This window comes from Sarcophilus harrisii, chromosome 2, assembly GCF_902635505.1.
Source record: "Sarcophilus harrisii chromosome 2, mSarHar1.11, whole genome shotgun sequence".
Lineage (NCBI taxonomy): Eukaryota > Metazoa > Chordata > Mammalia > Dasyuromorphia > Dasyuridae > Sarcophilus > Sarcophilus harrisii.
Window position 1 is genome coordinate 593604049 of NC_045427.1, and position 20861 is coordinate 593624909.

Below are 20861 nucleotides of genomic sequence, written 5' to 3' on the forward strand. Positions count from 1 at the left end.
CTCATGGTTCTCAGTCTTGATCACCTTTTGTTATAATGTATTTAGGAATAATTGGTTTGATGAATTGTGGTATATGACTGCATTGGAATATTATTGTGCTATAAATCATGATGAAATAGGATGATTTCAGAAAAATCTGAAAGGACTACCTTAAAGGGGCAGCTAGATAGTGTAGTATAGATAGCCCTGAAGTCAGGAGTTCCTGAATTCAAATCTGGTCTCAAACACTTAACACTTTCTAGCTATGTGATCCTGAGCAAGTCACTTAACCCCAATTGCCTCAGGAAAAAAAAAGACCTACATGAAGTAAACAGTAAATCAAACCAGGAGACCACTGAACACTTGTAACAGCAATATTATTTGATGAAGAACTGAATAATTTGCCTATTTCTAGCAATACAATGATCCAAGACAATCAAAAAGAACTAATAATGAAATATACTATCTACCTTCAGAGAAAAAAATTGATATTGTTTAAATACAGGCTGAGATATGCCATTTTCCACTTATTTTCTTTCTTTCTTTCTTTCTTTTTTGCTTTTTACTTTTTCTTGATTAATACAGAAATGTTTTATATAATTGCGCATGTGTAAACTATATCTGATTACTTATCATCTTAGGGGAGGGGCAGGAAGATAAGAGGAAGAGATAGAATAAGAAACTCAAATCCTTAAATAAAAATGCTTTGAAAAAATTTATAAAATTGGTGACTCTAAGCTGTTGCTAACTGACTTTGGGACTCAGCTACTTTCAATTCTGAAAGAATCCTCATCCTCATCATTACCATGATCAACAATAAAAAATAATGGTGACAAAATCCTTAATTATGAGTTACATGTAGTTCAACAATGAAGGGAATTAATATTCAACTATTATATTAGTCATGGAATTATTAATTTATGATCTATCATTTTTCCTCTTATTTTTGTCAAGACCTCACTCCTAAAAAGGCTAGTAGTCTCTGAAGGGCGTATCTGAGTAATATGATTAACTAGTTTGGTCTGGGCCCCAATCAAAGGGGACTCTGCCTTCTGTTTTCTCTCTAAATAGGACCCAGGTTTCCTATCCTCTACAAGTATGAACTTTGTCCTTGCTTCATTGAATGAGGTAACTTGGTCTCCAAAGGGTAGAACAAGTCAGTAGAAAATCTGATTAAGATGGCTTATGTTTTTCTAGGTAAGATTACTAACAATTTAGGGTGTAGGGTGTATTCAGGGAAGTTAGTACTTCCGGCTGAATCCTTTTGAGGGTCGTTTTCCATTTCAGTGTCTACCTGATCCACCTAACTCTCACCTGTGGCTTCAAGAAGTCATAGTATGCACAGTAGCCATACCTCAGGTAAGTAAACCAGGTTAAGGATAACCAATGGGTTTCAAACTCTACAATGAACTAGAATGGTGTCTGCCCCAAGCATGTGAAAACTTCCCCCAGTGAAATAGTTGGATTTTGTTCCAAAATAGCCATGAAGGCAGCTGAAGCTACTGTATTGACCTCATTGTTATGTATCTGTGAAACTGGACAGCATCATGTTAGGAAACTGAATCTCTTCCATTTGAATTGTCTTAGGGAGATTCTGAAGATCACCTGGCAAGGCAAGATACCAGACAATGAGGTCCTTTCTCAAATTAAACTGCCAAGCATTCAAGATCTATTGCAGAGAACTCAACTCTGTTGGAGTGGGTACATTGCTTGAATGCCAAATGTATGCTTGCCAAAAAGACTATTTTATGGAGATCTCACATAGGGTAAGTGTTTACATGGTGGATAGAAAAAAATTGTTACAAGGACACTCTCAAAGTCTCTCTTACGAGTTTTGAAATTCATTGTGTGACATGGAAGACACTGGCTTAGGACTGCCCACCATGGCATGCTGTCACCTGAAAAGATGCTGTGCTCTATGAGAAAAGTAGAATTGAAGTATCTCAAAAAGAAACACAAGATGCACAAAATTAGAGAATCAACTCCAAATATTCATATGGACTATCCATGCTTGATCTGTGACAGAGCGTTCAGAGCTCATTTGATCAGTCACAGTTAAACACACTATAAGTTGACTCTAACACAGTAATGACAATTTGGTCCTCTTCAAGAATAAAGAACAACAACCAATTAACAATCAACTGATAATTAAAATTCCTTAGGAGTTAGAAGGGGGTGTAATTAGTCATATCTGAGGGCCAAGCCACTGCCTTTCTCCTTCCAAAGATAGGGAGCTTAGGACATCTACATCATGCAGTGGATAAGAGTACTGGATATAAAGTCAGAAAGACTTATTTTCCTGAGTTAAAATCTGACTTTAGATAGTTCTTAGCAGTGTGAACCCTGGGCAAATTATTTACCTCTGTTTGCTCCAGTTTCCTTCATCTTTAAAATGAGCTGAAAAGGAAATGCCAAACCAATCCAATATCTTTCTCAAAAAAAAAAAAAAAAATCCTATATGAGTTGAAGAGTCAGACAGAATTGAAAAAAAAAAAAAGACTTAACAGCAATAAAGAGAATTCTTGTCCAACCTCCTCATTAAAATGTCCACCAATTAGGATTGCCAGGGGGAGGTCCCAATGATGTACTGTTTGGTCTATCAGAACAAAGAAAGAACCAGGTATAAAAGACCCCACTACTCTCATTCAGGGTCTTTGGCACAAATGGAAGCATGTCATTGATGTGTCCTTTCTTAGTAGATTACATGTCCTTATTAATAAGTGATATTATACTCAGAGAAATGGTCTCATTTTATTTATTGGTTAAATTTCCCCTGCAACACCAACAAGCATGTGCTAAGCAACTGCTATTTTAAGGCATTCTACCAGATGTAATATTGCTGCTCACAATAAGGAATCAGGACCAAGGCCAGGGCTTAACATGAGGTCTCCCATCTTGATATCTTCTCAGTTGTGTAGACCACAGCTAATTGTCTCTCTTACCTTGTATTTCTGGGTATTTCATAAGCAGTAAAAGCCCATATCTTAGAGTGTTGGCTGTTGTTTCTGTACCGGCAGCAAATAAATTAGATGAAGTGGACAGCAATTCCTGATAGCTGAAATCTGACTCTGGATTCATTTTCTCCTGAAAACAATAGCATTATTAGATGAATCAAAGAAGAAACAGACATGTAAAGTTCCAAAGATCTCCCAGTTTGGGGCCCCTTTATGTGTAATATGATTAAATGAGACCTTTATGAACATATTTAAATAATGGTTATATAGATATAATTATTTCAAGTAGAGAAGACTGTGGGGAGGAAATAGATTGAACCTTTATGCTATGAGATTCTCTCCCCTTCTAATATTTAAAAGTAACCTTGGAGGACAAAGAAATGGAGAGTTTAAGGCTGTGAAAATAAAGACATATTCTCAGTCTATATTTTATTCTGATTCTGTCTTAAAGGGAAGCCTTCATTATCTTAGACTTTAACCCTATTTTGGCCAGCTAGGTGGTGCAGTGGATAGAATGTCAGTCCTGGAGTCAGGAAGACTTATCTTCATGAGTTCAAATGTGACTTCAAACACTTATTAATTGTGTGACCCTGGTCAAGTCACTGTTTGCCTCAGTTTCCTCATCTGTAAAATAAGCTGGAGAAGGAAATAGCAAACCACTCCAATATTTTTGCTAAGATTAATTTATATGTGACTTAAAAAATGACTCAACAACAAACATATTCTATTCTGATTCTATCTCAAAAAGAGGCTTCTTTGATCATTGTTCACAGCCACAGCAATATTATATGATGATTAATTCTGATGGATGTGGCTCTTTCCAACAGTGAGATGATTGAGGTCAGTTCCAATGATCTTGTGATGAGAGCCATCTACACCCAGAGAGGATTGTGAGAACTGAGTGTAGACCACAACACAACATTTTCATTCTTTTTGTTGTTCACTTGCATTTTGTTTTTTAACTCGTTTTTTCTCCTTTTTGACCAGCTTTTTCTCATGCAGGAAGATAATTGTATAAATATGTTTACATATACTGAATTTAACATATATTTTAACATGTATAATATATATTGGATTGCTTGACATCTAGGGGAGGGGGTGAAGGGAAGGAGGGGAAAATTTGGAACACAAGGCTATGCAAGGGTCAATGCTGAAAAATTATCCATCCATATGTTTTGAAAATAAAAAGCTTTAATAAAAAAGAGACTTCCTTTTCTTAGATTTTGGTCCCATCTAGACATTCTGATTAACTAGATTAACTAAGATTAGCTAGGCCTGTGGTCACATCTAAACATTCTGAAATTAAACATATCCTGTATATATCTGTGTATGTATATTTCTATCTATCTATATTTTATTAATGACTATAACTTTTGTCTCTCAGCATTAGTCTGTTGACTATCAAGTCATTTCTTTTCATTTAATTTGCAGAAGATCTAAACTGCAAACCCTAAGGATAATTGAAAAGACAGTAGGAATGGATTTTACATGTAAGGCAGTATATCCACTAAATAGAGAAATATTTAACATCCCTTTATTCTTTAGCAATGTCAGAGCAAATAGTCATCCTCTGACTTTTGAATAAAGGTGTGGAAGATTCTGTCCTATTTTCAACTCCTTAAGTGTCTGTCTCATCTGCCAGACCAGCAGATGAATGAGTGATTCTCAAATGGATTGCAAAGATTGAGGGGACCATTTTCCCTTATAAAACAGGGAAATATGCTCTTTTCAGTAGCTACAAGGTGAATGTGTGTTCATTTAAGGATATGAGACTTCTTCTTGTTCCCAAATTCCCTTTTTTCCAATTTTTCCAATCAGTTTCCATTGTCAATAGGCAATGTTTCACCGTTGGGAAAAAGATCTCAGGAGTCAATTTGATTGCAAGTATGTGACCTAAAAGAGCAAGTATCAGATAAGATTTCTGAAGTCTTGCTTTTGACTTTGCTTACTGTCTCTTCTTTCTGCCTGTGGACAAGAATAGTTGCCTCTAGGACCTACTTCTACCCTTTCTTTCCCTTCTAAGGGTCCACAGTAGGTTGCTTTGTCCTCATACACTCTTAGGTGGCCATGAGGGAGCAGAGCCCTGACTTTGTTGTCTTAGTTATGCTCTGAAGCAAGGCTGAGTGGTGGAACTTGACTTTCCTCTCTAGAAGTTGGGAAGTAAGTTCATGACTGGGTAGGTCCCACAGGGACCTGGATAGGTATTAACTGTGATCTATTCTGCTATATGTTATGACAGTGGATCTACTCTCTCTTAGGAGATAGCTAAGTCCAAAGACTTCTTCTTAGTCCTCATTGTGCTTGACATCTTTGAAGATATTATATCTTCTTGGATATTTTTCTCTATGTATATGTTTAATATTGTATACATATATACATATATTTTTACATGTGTGTGTCTCTCTTTATATCTATCTCTCCATCTATCCATTTATCTATATCCATCTCTACTCATCTATCTCTATCCACACATCCATTTATCTCTATCTATAAATACACATATACGTACATACATATGGAGAAAAGAAAGTCTATCCAAGGACTTGGAACATCTAGATTATTTGTCAACCATTCTTCTGATGTCTAAGATGACAGACAAATTATTGTTAATGAAGTGGTCTTTATTAATTATAATTAATGTATGAAAGTTTTAAATCTCATTTTTTTATTATGACAATTTTTTTTCTTCTTTGGATATAAACTGGGGTTCCTTGTATAATCAATATATACAATATATTACTGCCCCCTTTAAAGGACTTTAAGTATAATTTTTTAGAGAAAATGACTTTGATTTTATAATGTATAATTTTTAGAGAAAATTACTTTAATTTATGTAATCCTGAATATTTGGCAGGGAGACAATTTCCAACTACAACATTGTTCCCTGGTGGGGATTGGGGAATGGATGCAAGTTACAATGATATACCTCATGAAGGGACTTTGCAAGAACACTTGGTAACAAAATTAGGATATGTGATATAAGTGCACATGTGTATATAAATAATATAACCTCATGTATTAAAATTTTTAAAATGTGTGCAATTGTATATTTACAACTGTGTCAAATCAATATATAGATAATTGGTTTCTATCTAAGGTAAGAAAAGGCCAAAATTACTAGGGAAGATAAAGTTTTAGGTTTATCTGCAGAATTTCATCTGCATCTCTTTCCTTTACTGGAATGGAGTATTTAGAATTATTATTTTCTCTGATAATAAAACTTAATATCTATAGAATTCTTTTAAAGTTGACAAATTGTTTCATCTATATCATTTCACTTGATTTCCATAACAATTCTTTTAATTAGGTATTAACATTATTTCATTTTTTAAAAATATCATTTCATAATGGAGGGAACTAAGATTCGAAGATATTAGGTTGCCCAGGGTCACCTAACAAGGATATTTATTTGAATATGTGTGTGAATGGAATGTGTGTGTGTATATATAAATATATCTATACATCTATACATACATATACTTATATGTATATCTATATAATGTATATACACACACATATATGTATGTACACATATATGTATATATATAATGTACACACACATATGTACACACATACACTTTTATTTATTTGAACTCAGATTTTCATAATCCTCACTCAAGCACTCTACTATAACACCTAATTGCCTGAACAATGACCTGGCCCAATAATGCCCTCTCTTTGGACCATCCTAATCTCACTAGCAGGTCCTCTTGGAGTACCAGGGACTCTGCCTCTTGCCTGGATTGTGGTTTCCAAGCATCTCTTCCTTCTCATAAAAGGAGTTCAATGAAAGTTATCATTTCACATGAAGGCTTATCCAAGCTCCAGAATTGCCAATTCCAGATCCAGCCAAAAGGTAGCACTCTTGCTTCTACTGTACCTGTTGCATTCTGATGAGGAAACAGTCGATATAGTCCTGAGGGTTGTTTGGATCCAGAATTTCTTCATGCTTCTTCACCTGATTCATTATGAAATCCCTAATTTCAATAATATTTTTATGGATGGTCCTATGACTTCCAGGAAAGTGCTTTATGAGCGAAGGATAAACATTGTAGAGCTAAAAGGACAGAAAACATAAACCCACCCCATACCCCCAGAAAAATATTTAATAAAGAATAAATAATGTTTAAGATTAGTTGCTTCCCATTATGGCAGACATTGTCTCCACCCCATTTCTTTGTTTCAGGTTAGAGGTGGAGGATCTATCTCACAGCTGAATATATATGCTCGGTCACCATGTAAGGAAATAGCTCTCCTGGGCATTCTGAGAGTGTCCTACAGGGTACTCCACGCTAAGAGAGGGAGGCTAGTCAGCACTTCCAAGAGAGGGTTGGTGGATGGACTGTTTAATCTCTTAGAGCTTTGAGATCCTGGGATTCTGTGTCTCTCTCCTCACAACTTGATCCATATTCCCTTTGGAGATTTTGGGATTGCTTCCATTTGGGATGGTACTAAATTCATAAGATTGTAGAAATAGAGTGGGACCTCAGAGACTTTTGGAAACTGAGACTGTGCCAATAATGCCAAATTAAATTTCTTTCACATAATACCCTCATCAGCTCCTCATATAAATTAAAAGGAAACAGAGAACACTCTTCTATGGGGCAAAGTAAATTCATATAGTCACTTCTCCACTCTTATTCCATAATGGTATGACCCATTGGAGATTTGGCTGTGACTGCACTTCTCAGAGAGCTGATGTCTCCCCTGGTCCATAATTCAAATAGTTTCAGGAATTCAGTGACCAATCACAGCTTACCTTGATCCATGGTGTGTTTAAGAGCCTAAAATTTTCATTTAACATTTTCATCAAGTGCAGAAATTTCTCATCATCATAGTTGAAACGATGGTTAAAGAGGATAGAGCAGATCACATTGCAGGGAGCACAACTGAGGATGAAGGTGGGGTCCAAGGCCTGAGCTAATGCACCAGGAAGCCAGCAAGGGAAAAACAGCTTTACTGTCATGGTTCTCAGTCATTTGTCATTAAGAGGGCTGTGACTCGATTTCTCTCCACCTCAGTTATAAATGTTGATTATAGATTTGTTAAGATTGGCCTAATATGGAGTAGCTAGTTGGTGCAGTGGATAGAGCACCAGCCCTGAAGTCAGGAGGAGCTGAGTTCAAATGTGATCTCAGACACTTAACACTTCCTAGCTGTGTGACCCAGGGCAGGTCACTTAACCCCAATTGCCTCAGGAAAAAAAAAAAAAAAAGATTGGCTTAATATTTTCCTTGGACTCTTTCCTTTAGTCCTAATTATGACATAAGTATTTGATAATAATTGCTATTCCTGATATACAACATTTTATCACCTATATCTCTAACCTCTCTGTGCCTTAGTATGGGCTGACTACCGTGTCTGGAATTCATTTTCTCTTTTCTTCTGTCTCTTGTAGTTTCTAGCTCCCTTTAAGCTGTTATCTTCTACACAATGGATTCTTTCAGTTGTTAACATCCCACTTTCATCTTGAAATTACTTTTTTATTACCTTATTACATACACATATAAACAGATATATGTGTGTGTATATGTATATTTATTTGCATATAGTATTTGTTTATTTCTGTATATGTTCCATTGGCTGAGTATATTGTAAGCTCTTTGAAGGTAGGGCTGTCTTATGTTGGGGTAATGTTCCATCAACATCTATCTTGCATGATTTGCATTGCATTATTAAATGCCTGCTAAATTGAATAACTGCATGAATGAATATTACAGTCAGTGGGGTCAGCTAGACACAGGAGTTTGAAATTGGGGTGCCCCGGGAAAGGCACCACAGTCCCAGGAGATGAACAGTATAAACTAACCTTTTGTGTTTTGCAGCTCTTTCACCAGACACTGGGCTTCCTCCTGGACTCTCTCCTCAATAGTTCTCTTCCCCATCCCAAAATTCTTCATGGTCATGAGTGAGAAACGTCGGATGTGCTTCCACCTTTCACCATTGTTTGAAAGGATACCTGGGAAAAGAATCAGCAGAAGACAGGAAGTAATTTCAAGGTGTGACACCTCAGAGGATGAGAAGCTCAAGAAAGGACAAAGTTCATGTGCTTGGAAAGTTTTTGTGGATGGGAGAGAGTAGGGGATGAGACAGGTGGAAGGAGGGAGGTAATCATCTCATTAGGCAGTAAGTAAAGTAGGTAAGATGCTGGAATTGAGTCAAAGAGACCTGAATTCAAATCTTGCTTCAGATACTTTCTAGCTGTATGATATTGGACAAATTATTTTACTTCTAAAACCCTCAGTTTCCTCACTCACAAAAGGGAGATAATAATGCTCACATACCGACTCCTTAGTGCTATCACGGAACTCAAACGAAATAATACACATAGAGCTTTTTGAAGAGCTATATAAATATCAGTTATTTTCCCTGTTGTCATTTATGATAATGCCAGGAAAAGGGATGTAGGAACTAAGTCATCAATCGGCTGATCTCATGGTTAGCTCCCTTGATACAAGACCAATATATGACCCTTGATACAAGACCAATAATGAATTTTCTAATCTTTCTACTTCTTTGGTCATTTGTAAAAACTATATTTTTAACATGCTTGGGATAAACTTCATTATGTCAAGTCTACATGATTCATTAAAATATAGCAAACCAAGAAGCATTGCAGAATTTTCCTGCTGTGTAAGGCCTGGAGCCACAATTCTAATTGGACTAATAAGACTCTGACAACATTTCTTCCGACTATTTAGGTAAGCCACTGCCAGCCATTTATATTGCCTTCTGTCAAGTCTCTCATAAGCCACAGGGGCCCTTGTTCAACCTTTGTTCTACCTAGTCTTTGAGCACCAAAGAGAAAGGGATTAGCCCCAAAGGATTATAGTAACCTAAATGCCAGAGAGTCGACAAGTATCATGTGATAGAAAAGAGAGAAATTCTATGGGTGTGGGAGCATGACTCAAATAAATCATGAATTTTTACGGGATTAAATTGCCCCCTTATTTTTGAAAGCAACCCAATCAATGAGTAGAACCAAGAAAACATAGTACATAGAAACAACAAGATTACACAATAATCAATTCTGTCAGTCTTGACTCTTTTCAACAGCTATTCAATCCAGTTCCAATGGTCTTGTGATGGAGAGAGCCATCAGCATCCGGAGATAGGATTGTGAATGAGTGTGGATCACAACATAGTATTTTTACTTCTTTTTGTAGTTGTTTACTCACAATTTCTTTTTCATTTTTTCCCTTTTTGATCTGATTTTTCTTGTGCAGTACGATAATTGTGGAAATATGTATAGAAGAATTGCTCATGTTTAACATATATTGGATTATTTGCCATCTACTGAAGGGGGGGAGGGAGGGAGAAAAAATTTTGGAACATAGAGTTTTACAATGTTGAAAACTATCTATACATATATTTTGAAAATAAAAAACTTTTGCAAAAGAAAGAAAGAAAAAAGCCCTAACAGAGACACTGAAAGAAAAAGGCTTGGTCCTGTCCTATGTGCAAACGGCCTAGAAAGGGCCTCAGAACCAAGTTCTGCTCATTCTTTGTGGGTAATAAGATGGTTATTCAGATCTTAGTCTGCTCTCTGGTGGCTAGAATAGATATTGCACTTCAAGTGCCTTAAAATTTTGGGGGGATAAAGTGCTGAGGTGGAATGTGAACTCGGAAACTCTCATGGCCAGTCCAGTGAAAAAGGATATCTTGTTTCAATAGGCTGGCCACCAAAGGTTCTGCGCCCAGATTACACCCAAGTTCTTCTCCCAGAGACCACAGCAAGTGTTCCTGGGATGGAGATGGAGACCAGAGGTAGAGAGATGAGAATTTTCTTCTCTAATGGGCGGAGCACAGAACTTCTAGGCTGCTTCCATGCATCCTATCCTGCTCCATTGTTCATTTTTTATCCAGCAGCTAAGAGTTTGGAGAAGTGGTGGCTAACTTTCAAATCTGACTGTACATCATTGCCTGTGCTCCCTAATTCCCCATGATTCCTCTTAACATTTTGGACCACTTGTTCTTACATATAAAACATATTGCTTTATTCAATGCTATAATTTTGCCCATGCATTTTGATGCTATTGCATCAGATCTATAATTAAATGCAGCATATGGTCCAATAGAGAGAACATCAGGCCTAGAGTTCAAAGCCAACCTCATAAGGGCAGCTAGGTAGCCTAATGGATAGAGCACTGGCTTTGGAGTCAAGAGGATCTGAGTTCAAATCCAGGCTCAGATACTTCACACTCTTAGCTGTTCACTTAAATCCAATTGCCTTGGGGGGGAAAACCCTACAATTGACCTCAGAAACTCACTACTTATGTGACCCTGAGCAAGTTACTTACTTAATTCTGTTTGTCAGTTTCTTCATCTGTCAAATGAGCTAGAGAAAAAAATGGCAAATCATTCCTGTGTATTTGCTAAGAAAACTCTAAATGAGGTCATAAAGATTCCAATGACTGACGTGACTGAACAATATTGTTATCATCCTTAGATCATATGGGTTTTTTTTTTTAATTAAAGCTTTTCATTTTTAAAATATATGCATAGATAATTTTCAACACGCACCCTTGCAAAACTTTGTGTTCCAAATTCCACTCCCTCTCCTAGAAGGCAAGTCATTCAAAATATGTTAAACATGTGCAATTCTTCTATACATATTTCTATAATTATCATGCTGCACAAAAAAGTTAGATCACATAGTGATTCTCTCTGCCCAGTTATGTCATTATTTCTTCACTTCTGCTAAAATTATTTCTTAATTGTATTTATAAAAGTCCTATGAGTGTCTTAGTGAATTAACCCCTAAAAATGTGACATTCTGTCATTATTATAAATGATGTTTCACTACTTTCTTTTTCCTGATATCCTCAGCTAGACAGTCCAGTGCTTGGGATGCTGTACTTGAGGCAGGAAGTTCTGAATTCATCTTTTGCCTTCAGTATCATAAGTTCAAATCTGGTCTCACACACTTACTAGCTGTGTAACCCTCGACAAGCCAATTAATTTCTGTCTGATTCAATTCCTTTATTTGTAAAACAGGGATAATAATAATACTCACTTCACAGAATTGTTGAGAAGATTAAATTAAATAATTTTTCTTTTTTAACTTGATTTTTTCCCTTTTTAATAATAGGTTTTAATTTTCAAAAAATATGGAAAGATAATTTTAAACATTCACCCTTGCAAAACCCTGTGTTCCAAGTTTTTCTCCTTCCCTTTCCCCTCCCTCATCCCCTAGACAGCAAGCAATCCAATATAGGTTAAACCTGTGCAATTCTTCTATACATCTTTCCACAGTTATGCTGCACAAGAAAATAGATAACATTTTTAGGTACTTTGTTAATAATTTTCAGGCACTTTGTAAATGCTAGCTATTATTACTTTACTTTTTGAATCATTGAAGTTTTCTAAATATGTTATAATTTCATTGTGATTGCTATATTCATTTCTGTTCTTTTACTTACTTTTGCTTCTTTAATTACTATTATTATAGGTAGGATTTTTAAACTGGATGAATAATCCCTTTTTGACAAATGACCAAAGATATGAATAGACACTTTTAAAAAAATGCAAGTTATTAACAAACATATGGGGGAAATTCTCCAAATTGCCAAGTATAAGAAAAATTAAAATTAAAATAGTTTCATAATTCTACCCATACTCACTAGTTTGGCAAAAAAGTGAAAAAGAAGGAAATTGAAAATTGTTGTGGAATGCAGTGAAAGCTCGCCTATACACTGTTATTGGACCTATGAGGTAGTACATTTATTTTGGAAAGCAATTTAGGATGATACTTCCAAAGTTAATAAACTATATTCAGAGGTACTTCTACTAGACTTTTCATGATTGTATATGACCAAAGACAAAGAGAAGGGGCATTTTTTAAAAATAGCAACTATTTTTGTTATGATAAAGAGTTGGAAATAAAGTTAATGTCCATCAATTGGAGAATGGCTAAATAATTACCTGGAAAATGGGATATCATTTTATAATAAAAATGATGGAATATGTATTTTTTTACTATGTTTAACATATATTGGATTACTAGCTATCTAGAGGAGGGAATAAGGGAAGGGAGGGGGAATTGGAACACAAAGTTTTGTAAGAGTAAATGGTGAAAAATTATCCTTGCATATGTTTTGAAAATAAAAAGCTTCAATAAGAAAAAAATGATGGAAAATATAGATTCAGAGGAACTTGAGAAGATTTGTATGAGCATACTCAGAATAAAGTGAACAGAATCAGGAAAGCAATTCATATATTGAATGAAAGATTGTAAAGGACAACAATTTTGAAGACAAACAAATATGATCATTTCATTGATCTCTTGGCAAATATTTATTTTCTTGTCAAAGAAGTGAAAGTCTGTAGATAAAGAATGAGATTCCCCTGCAGGTATGATTGATACTACATAGATTTATTTTTCTTGACCACCTGTTTCTTTCAAGAATTTTTTTGCTTTTGGTTTGGTGGGGGAGGTGAATGTGTGGGAAAGTACTAGTGACAGTGATGAAAGAAAAGGGAGAAGGAGAAGGTGAATGAGAAGGAAAAAGAAGAGGAAAAGGAGGAAGAAGAAGGAAGAGAATAAGGAGAAGGAGAAGCAAAAGGAGAAAAAGGAAAAGGAGGAAGAGAAGGAGAAGTAGGAGAAGAAAAAAAGGAGAAGAGAAGAGGAAGAAGGGGAGGAGTGAGAGAAGGGGAGAAAGAAGAAAAGGACAAAGGGAGAAGGAGGAATAGAAGAAGAGGAGGAAGAAGAGGAGAGGAGGAGGAAGAAGAGGAGAAGGAGGAAGAGAAGGAGAGGAGAAAGAAGAGAAGACAATAGCTAACTTTAGGTAACCTTTAAGGACTGAAACCTACCGTACTCTTTAAAGACTTCCTCAAATATTGGTAATGATTTTCTGTATATAAACTTATCTCCTTGGTCAATCAGAGCTTCTTTTACTGCTTCATATCCATGCAAAATAGTGACTCTCTGTAGCCCCAGGTATATCGTGTACACAGGGCCATACTTTTCAGCCAGCTGAAAAGAGATCCAAAAATAGTTTTTCAGTCATAATTAAGCCCTGAAGACACAGTGTGGACAGAAATTCATAAAACATTTATTAAAAATCACTACCACCTGTTTTAGGAACACACTCCTTTTTAGATAAGAGGTGGCAGCCAGTTGATGGATAAAAATCAGTCTGGACATCATTCTCAGATTATCCTATAATATCAAGCAGTTTTGGTAACCACTGTCATTACTTAGAATGACTTGGGGGAAGCTACAACATTGACAACTTTTCTTTCCGATTTTCCCAGCTTACCATTCACTCCTTCTTCCTTTCCTCTTGTCTACTTCCTTCTACATATTAATACAGAAATCTGTTCCACAGAAGAACAGGGTAATATTTTTAAGTTTTGGAGATGGTGTATGGTAGGAAAACGATTTATTGATTTTATAAAGGTGGGGAGATTTCCCATTAAGAGCCCAGAAGGTTGTCCTATGAATCTAATTGTGTTAGAATATTAGGGACTCTTTTGCCTCAACCTTTGGGAATCTGGTATTCCTGAGACTTAACCATAGAGATGTCTTTCTTGGTACCAACCTTAGATTTGCTTCACCATCCATTGGATGGACTGGTCAGAAGTAAGAGATTAGGGGAGCCTCTAAGAAAGAAGCATATGTTTTGTAAGAGTCTTCATGGTGGGACCTCAGTGACAGACTTGATTAGCACTACATATCTTTAAAAAGTATAGACTGGAGTAAGACCAAGCTTTTTGACCTGAGATGGAAGAAGATGTTTAATAGAATAAAGTCTCCTGTCAGATGCAAGTAAAAAAAAATAATAAATTTATGATGCATCTTCAGCTCTGGAGAAGCTAGGTGCATACTGAGTTTGGAGTCTGGAAGATCTGAGTTCAAATTTGACAACAGAAACTTACTAAATCTGTGATTTCAGGCAAATCACCTAACTTCTTTATGCCTCAGTTTCTTCAGTTGTAAAGTGGGCATAATAGTAGTACTTAACTTCCAAGTTTGTTGTTATATCCAAGTGAGATAATTTATAAAAAGTGTACAGCATACTACCTAACCCATAGTAGGGACTATATAAATGCTAACTGCTGTTGCTGTTTCTCCTTATCATTATCATTATATCTCAGACATGTCTAAGTATCCAGGAAAGACTACAATGTCCAATCAAGAAGTCATACTTGACTTAGAGGCTCAATGTTTCTCTTCTAGAACCAGGTTTATTCCAGAATTAGAAGGAAAGGAGAAGGGTAGAGATGAGACTTTCTGCCTTCTGTGATTAAGAAAGTGAACACCTCTGGTTTATAAAGTAAATGGTTTTCATTTTCCAATAGTATTAATTTAGATGAAGACTCCATCAAGTTGTTTAGACATTTGTCTGGGGACTTGTGACTTTGTTTTATAATTTTTCATTTCTCCTTCAAAATATGAAGTCTTGGAAAGACTTACATGAACTGATGCTGAGTGAAGTGAGCAGGACCAAGAGAACACTATACATATGGAGTAACATCAAGATTATGTGATGTTCAACTGTGATGGACTTGGCTCTTCTCAGCAAAACATTGACCAAGATAATAACAATAGACTTGAGATAGAAAATGCCATCTGCATCCAGAGAGAAAACTTTTGAGACTAAATGTGCATCGAAGCATAGTATTTTCACCTTTTAAAATAAAGGCTTATTTGTTTATTTTTTTTCTTTTTTCCCTTTTGATCTGATTTTTCTTGCACAACATGACAAATATGGACATATCTTTTAAAGGATTGTACATGTTTAACCTATATCAGATTGCTTGCTGTCTTGGGGGAAAGGGAGGTAAGTGAGGGAGGAAGAAAAATTTGGAACGCAAAATATTATAAAAATGAATATTGAAAACTGTCTTTACATATATATGGAAAATTAAAATTTAATTGGGGATGGGGAGGGAAGTGTAAGGTTTGCGGTTCTAGACGTTCTGATTTACAAAATATGGCCTAGAGAGTTACCCACTTATTTAATTACCTTTGTGAAGCTGTTTTACTTTGTCTAAGCTATTTCTTCTGGAACAGATTGTGTTCCTGTTTGTTTGTTTTTTTTATTAAACCTTTTTATTTTCAAAACATATACATGGATAATTTTTCAACACTTGACCCTTGCAAAACCTTGCGTTTCAAATTTTCCTCCCTTTCCCTCATCCCCTCTCCTAGATGGTAAGTAATCTAATATATATTAAATCCAATATATGTATTCATATTTATACAATTATTTTGCTGAACAGGAAAAAATCATTTCAGAAAGGGAAAAAATGAGAAAGAAAACAAAATGTAAGCTAACAACAACAAAAAAAGTGAAAATGCTATGTTGTGATCCACCTTCACTTCCCACAGTCCTCACTCTGGATGTAGATGGCTCTCTTTATCACAAGATCATTGGAGATGGCCTGAATTATCTCATTGTCGAAGAGAGCCACATCCATCAGAATTGATCATATAATCTTGTTGTGGTCATGTACAATGATCTCCTAGTTCTGCTCATTTCATTTAACAGTTCATGTAAGTCTCTCCAGATCTCTCTGAAATCATCCTGCTGATCATTTCTTTCTTTCTTTTTTTCATTATAGCTTTTTATTTACAAAATATTCATGGGTAATTTTTCAACATTGACTCTTGCAAAACCTTCTGTTCCAACTTTTCCCCTCCTTCCCTCCATTCCCCTCCCCCAGATGGCAGGTAGACCAATACATGTTAAATATGTTAAAGTATATGTTAAATACAATATATGTATACATATTTACACAGTCACCTTGCTGCACAAAAAATTTGGATCTAGAAAGAAAGTTAAAAAAAAAAGAGAAGGAAAACAAAAATGCAAGCAAACAACAACAGAAAAAGTGGAAATGCTATGTTGTGATCCACACTCATTTCCCATAGTTCTCACTCTGGATGTAACTGATTCTCTTCATTACTGAACAGTTGGAACTGGTTTGAATCATCTCATTGTTGAAGAGAGCCACATCCATTAGAATTGATCAGCATATGTTATTGTTGCTGAAGTGTATAATGATCTCCTGGTTCTGCTCATTTCACTTAGCATCAGTTCATGTAAGTCTCTCCAAGTCTTTCTGAAATCATCCTGCTGGTCATTTCTTACAGAACAATAATATTCCATTCATATGCCACAATTTATCCAATCATTCTCCAATTGATGGGCTCCATTCAGTTTCCAGTTTCTAGCCACTACAAAAAAAGCTGCCACAAACATTTTTTCACAGGTGGATCCCTTTCCCTTCTTTGAGACATCTTTGGGATATAAGCCAAGTAGAAACACTGCTGGATCAAAGAATATGCACAGTTTGATAACTTTTTGAGCATAGTTCCAAATTGCTCTCCAGAATGGTTGGATGCATTCACAATTCCACTAACAATGTATGAGTGTCCCGGTTTTCCCACATCCCCTTCAACATTTGTCATTATCTTTTCCTGTCATCTTAGCCAATTTGAGAAGTGTGTAGCGGTATCTCAGAGTTGTCTTAATTTGCATTTCCCTGATGGATAATGATTTGGAGCATCTTTTCATATGGAAAAATATGAACATTTTCATTTCATGAATATGAATAGAAATAGTTTCTATTTCTTCATCTGAAAATTGTCTGTTCATATCTTTTGACCATTTATCAACTGGAGAATGGCTTGATTTCTTATACATCAGAGTCAATTCTCTATATATTTTGGAAATGAGGCCTTTATCAGAACCTTTTACTGTAAAAATGTTTTCCCAATTTATTGCTTCCCTTCTAATCTTGTCTGTATTAGTTTTGTTTGTACAAAAACTTTTCAGTTTGATATAATCAAAATTTTCTATTTTGTGATCAATAAAGGCTCTCTAGTTTTTTGGTCACAAATTCCTTCCTCCTCCACAGGTCTGAGAAGGAAACTATCCTATGCTCTTCTAATTTATTTATAATCTCATTCTTTATGTCTAGATCATGAACCCATTTTGACCTTGTCTTGGTGTACAATGTTAAGTATGGGTCAATACCTAATTTTTGCCATACTAGTTTCCAATTTTCCCAATGCTTTTTGTCAAATAGTGAATTCTTATCCCAAAAGCTGGGGTCTTTGGGTTTGTCAAACACTAGATTACTATAGTTATTGACTATTTTGTTCTGTGAACCTAACCTATTCCACTGATCAACTAGTCTATTTCTTAGCCAATACCAAATGGTTTTGATGACCACTGCTTCATAATATAGTTTTATATATTATAGTATTAGATATTATATATAAGTCAATAGGTGCTTAGAGCACCTTTTCATATGACTAGAAATGGTTTCAATCTCTTCATCTGAAAATTGTCTGTTCATATCCTTTGACCATTTATCAATAGGAGAATGACGAATTCTTATAAATTTGAGTCAATTCTTTATATATTTTAAAAATGAGTATCAGAACCCTTGAATGTAAAAATGTAAATATTTCCTCAGTTTATTACTTCCCTTCTAATCTTTTCTGCTTTAGTTTTGTTTGTACAAAACCTTTTTAACTTAATATAATAAAAATTATTTATTTTGTGTTCAATAATGAACTCCAGTTCTTTGGCCACAGATTCCTTCCTTCTCCACAGATCTAAGAAGTTACCTATTTGTTCTTCTAATTTGCTTGTAAAATCACTCTTTATATCTAAATCGTTAATACATTTCAACCTTATCTTGGTATAGGGTGTTAGGTGTGGGTCAATGACTAGTTTCTGTCATACTAGTTTCCAATTTTCCCAGCAGTTTTTGTCAAATAGTGAATTCTTATCCCAAAAGCTGGGGATCTTTGGGTTTGTCAAACACTAGATTGTTATAGTTATTGACTATTTTGTCCTGTGAATGTTTTCCTGTTGTTTAAAAGGAATAATCCTAAATGGTCTGAGTTTATATTTAATGGAAATTATTGTTTACATATCTCCCTGTTAATGGAGTTTGAACTCTGTTAGCAAGTGAATCAATAATCCATAAGGATCCCCATTATTTATTAGCTAATAATAATAATATATTAGAAATATTATTAGATAATATTTATCTTCCCACTACATTGTTGCTTTTATTGGAAAATTTAATAAAACCTCTCTCATTCACCTTCCCTAATGCCCTTTTTGGAAGTTCGAAGTTGGCCTTTTATTTCATCATTAACAAAAGGATTTTCCAAACAAATTAATATCAACCAGACTTCAGGTCTTTCTGAATTCAAATCATTTAGAAGTTTTGAATTGGTTTTCTTTTTTCCCCCAGGTAGTTTTAAAAAATGATAACATGCAGGTTTTAACCTATTTTCTTTGGGTAAATAAACCAACTCCAGAATTTAGGAATTATATCAGTTATACAGAGGTCTCTATACCCTACACCAATGGGATTCAAGTTCTGTTCTTATATAGTCTAGGGAGGAGCTTATTGATTTCCCATATATATTTTTTAGCCCAGTTCACTCATTAATTCATTAAATATATATTAGTGCCTTTTGTTTTGACATTGTTTTCAGCTCCAAATATAGAACTCTCACCCACCCAGTAAGACTTCTTTGTAACAAAGCAAATCCCTCTAACACATTGTGAACATGACTGATAGTATGTTTCAAGTCTATGCCTCCACACTTGTTCGAGTAAAAGAGTGAGTAGATTTCCTCAGCTCTTCTCAGAATCCAAATTAGTCCTTATAATAAATTACATTTCACTGGACTTCACTTCAGTGGCCTTTTTATTCTATTACTAGAATTTTTCATATCATTTTTCAGGTCCTGTTACTTCATTCTGTATCAAAACTTTATCAAACACTAGATTACTATACTCATTGACTGTATATTGTTTCTTTGTACCTAACCTATTCTACTACTCTATTTCTTAGCTAGTAAAGAACCTTTTTTCTTTCTCCTAATTGCTAGAGTTAACCTCCACCCCAAATGCATATATCTTATAATTGCTTTTCTGTGCTGTGTTTCTTTAATAGAATATCAGATTTCTGAGGATAGAAACTCTCTTCTTTTTATCTTTGCATTTCCAGAGTAGGAGTAGTGTCTGGTATATAGAAAGTACTTGAATCCCTGTTGAAATTGAATTGAACTAAAATTGTTGAATCTGAGCCTGTTAACATGACATTTAATCCTCATGGGAATTACCCAAGGATGGCCCTCCTGCTGTTACATCGGATAAAGCCCCCTTACCTTGTCTAAAGATGTGAGAAAATTCTTGGAGCCCAACTGTAGCATGTTCCCAAGGATGGGAAGAGGAGTTGGGCCAGGAGGGATACTTGTTTTAGATCCTTTGCTCCATAGTAACTGGAAAAACAAGAATGAGACAATAGCCACAAGGACAAAGTTGGTAAGACCCCACAGATCCATGGCAGCCAGAAGATTTAAAGAAATGCTAGACCACAATTGCAAAAATAGCAATGATTGATGGCAAGTAAGGGATGGGACTAACCAACCAATGATCCTAGAATGAAATGGAATTTGGGCTTTGTTCCTTTTGATTGCATCATGTGTAAACAAAGAATAAATTCTGCTTCAGCAAATTCCTTTGCTACTGTGGTCATTCTTTATATAATGAGAATAGTTAGCTTCAGAGTATGTTTATTAGTCACAACGGAGCCTCTTTCCCTTCTCTAACCTGTAAGTAAATGATGACATTTATGCAAACTTCACAGGATACCTTTTGTAAGTTTAAGTGTATGAGGAGGGAGAGATTTGCCTTTTCCTAAGACAAGAGCAGCAAATTGAGGGTTTATTTATTCTCTAGTTTTGGAAAATAACTATTTCACTGCTAAGGCAAGTAACAAAGATAGATCCAGTACAGCCTTTTTGCTTTTTGGAATCTGTCATTGGACAGTTCCTACAGGTGGAGGGCAAAACTTACCAAGGGGAGGAGTTGCTGGGAGGTGACTTGATTTCTGATAAAATGGAAGAGGTGAAATTGTCTACCCTTTTTCTACGGGAGAAGTGAG

General features: G+C 35.4%; 1 protein-coding gene across 1 annotated transcript in view; it reads right to left on the minus strand.

Annotated features, from left to right (window-relative positions):
• The window catches only part of LOC100933015 (cytochrome P450 2C23-like), a 29743-nt gene extending 9397 nt beyond the window's left edge, over positions 1–20346 (minus strand). Inside the window, exons 1-6 of the mRNA XM_031956248.1 lie at positions 20083–20346; positions 13746–13908; positions 8743–8892; positions 7693–7853; positions 6814–6990; positions 2922–3063 (exon numbers count right to left, since the gene is read on the minus strand). Coding sequence (XP_031812108.1) covers positions 2922–3063; positions 6814–6990; positions 7693–7853; positions 8743–8892; positions 13746–13908; positions 20083–20259 — 970 coding nt within the window. The 5' untranslated portion in view covers positions 20260–20346. The remainder of the gene's footprint in view (positions 1–2921; positions 3064–6813; positions 6991–7692; positions 7854–8742; positions 8893–13745; positions 13909–20082) is intronic.
• Positions 20347–20861: the final 515 nt, after the last annotated feature.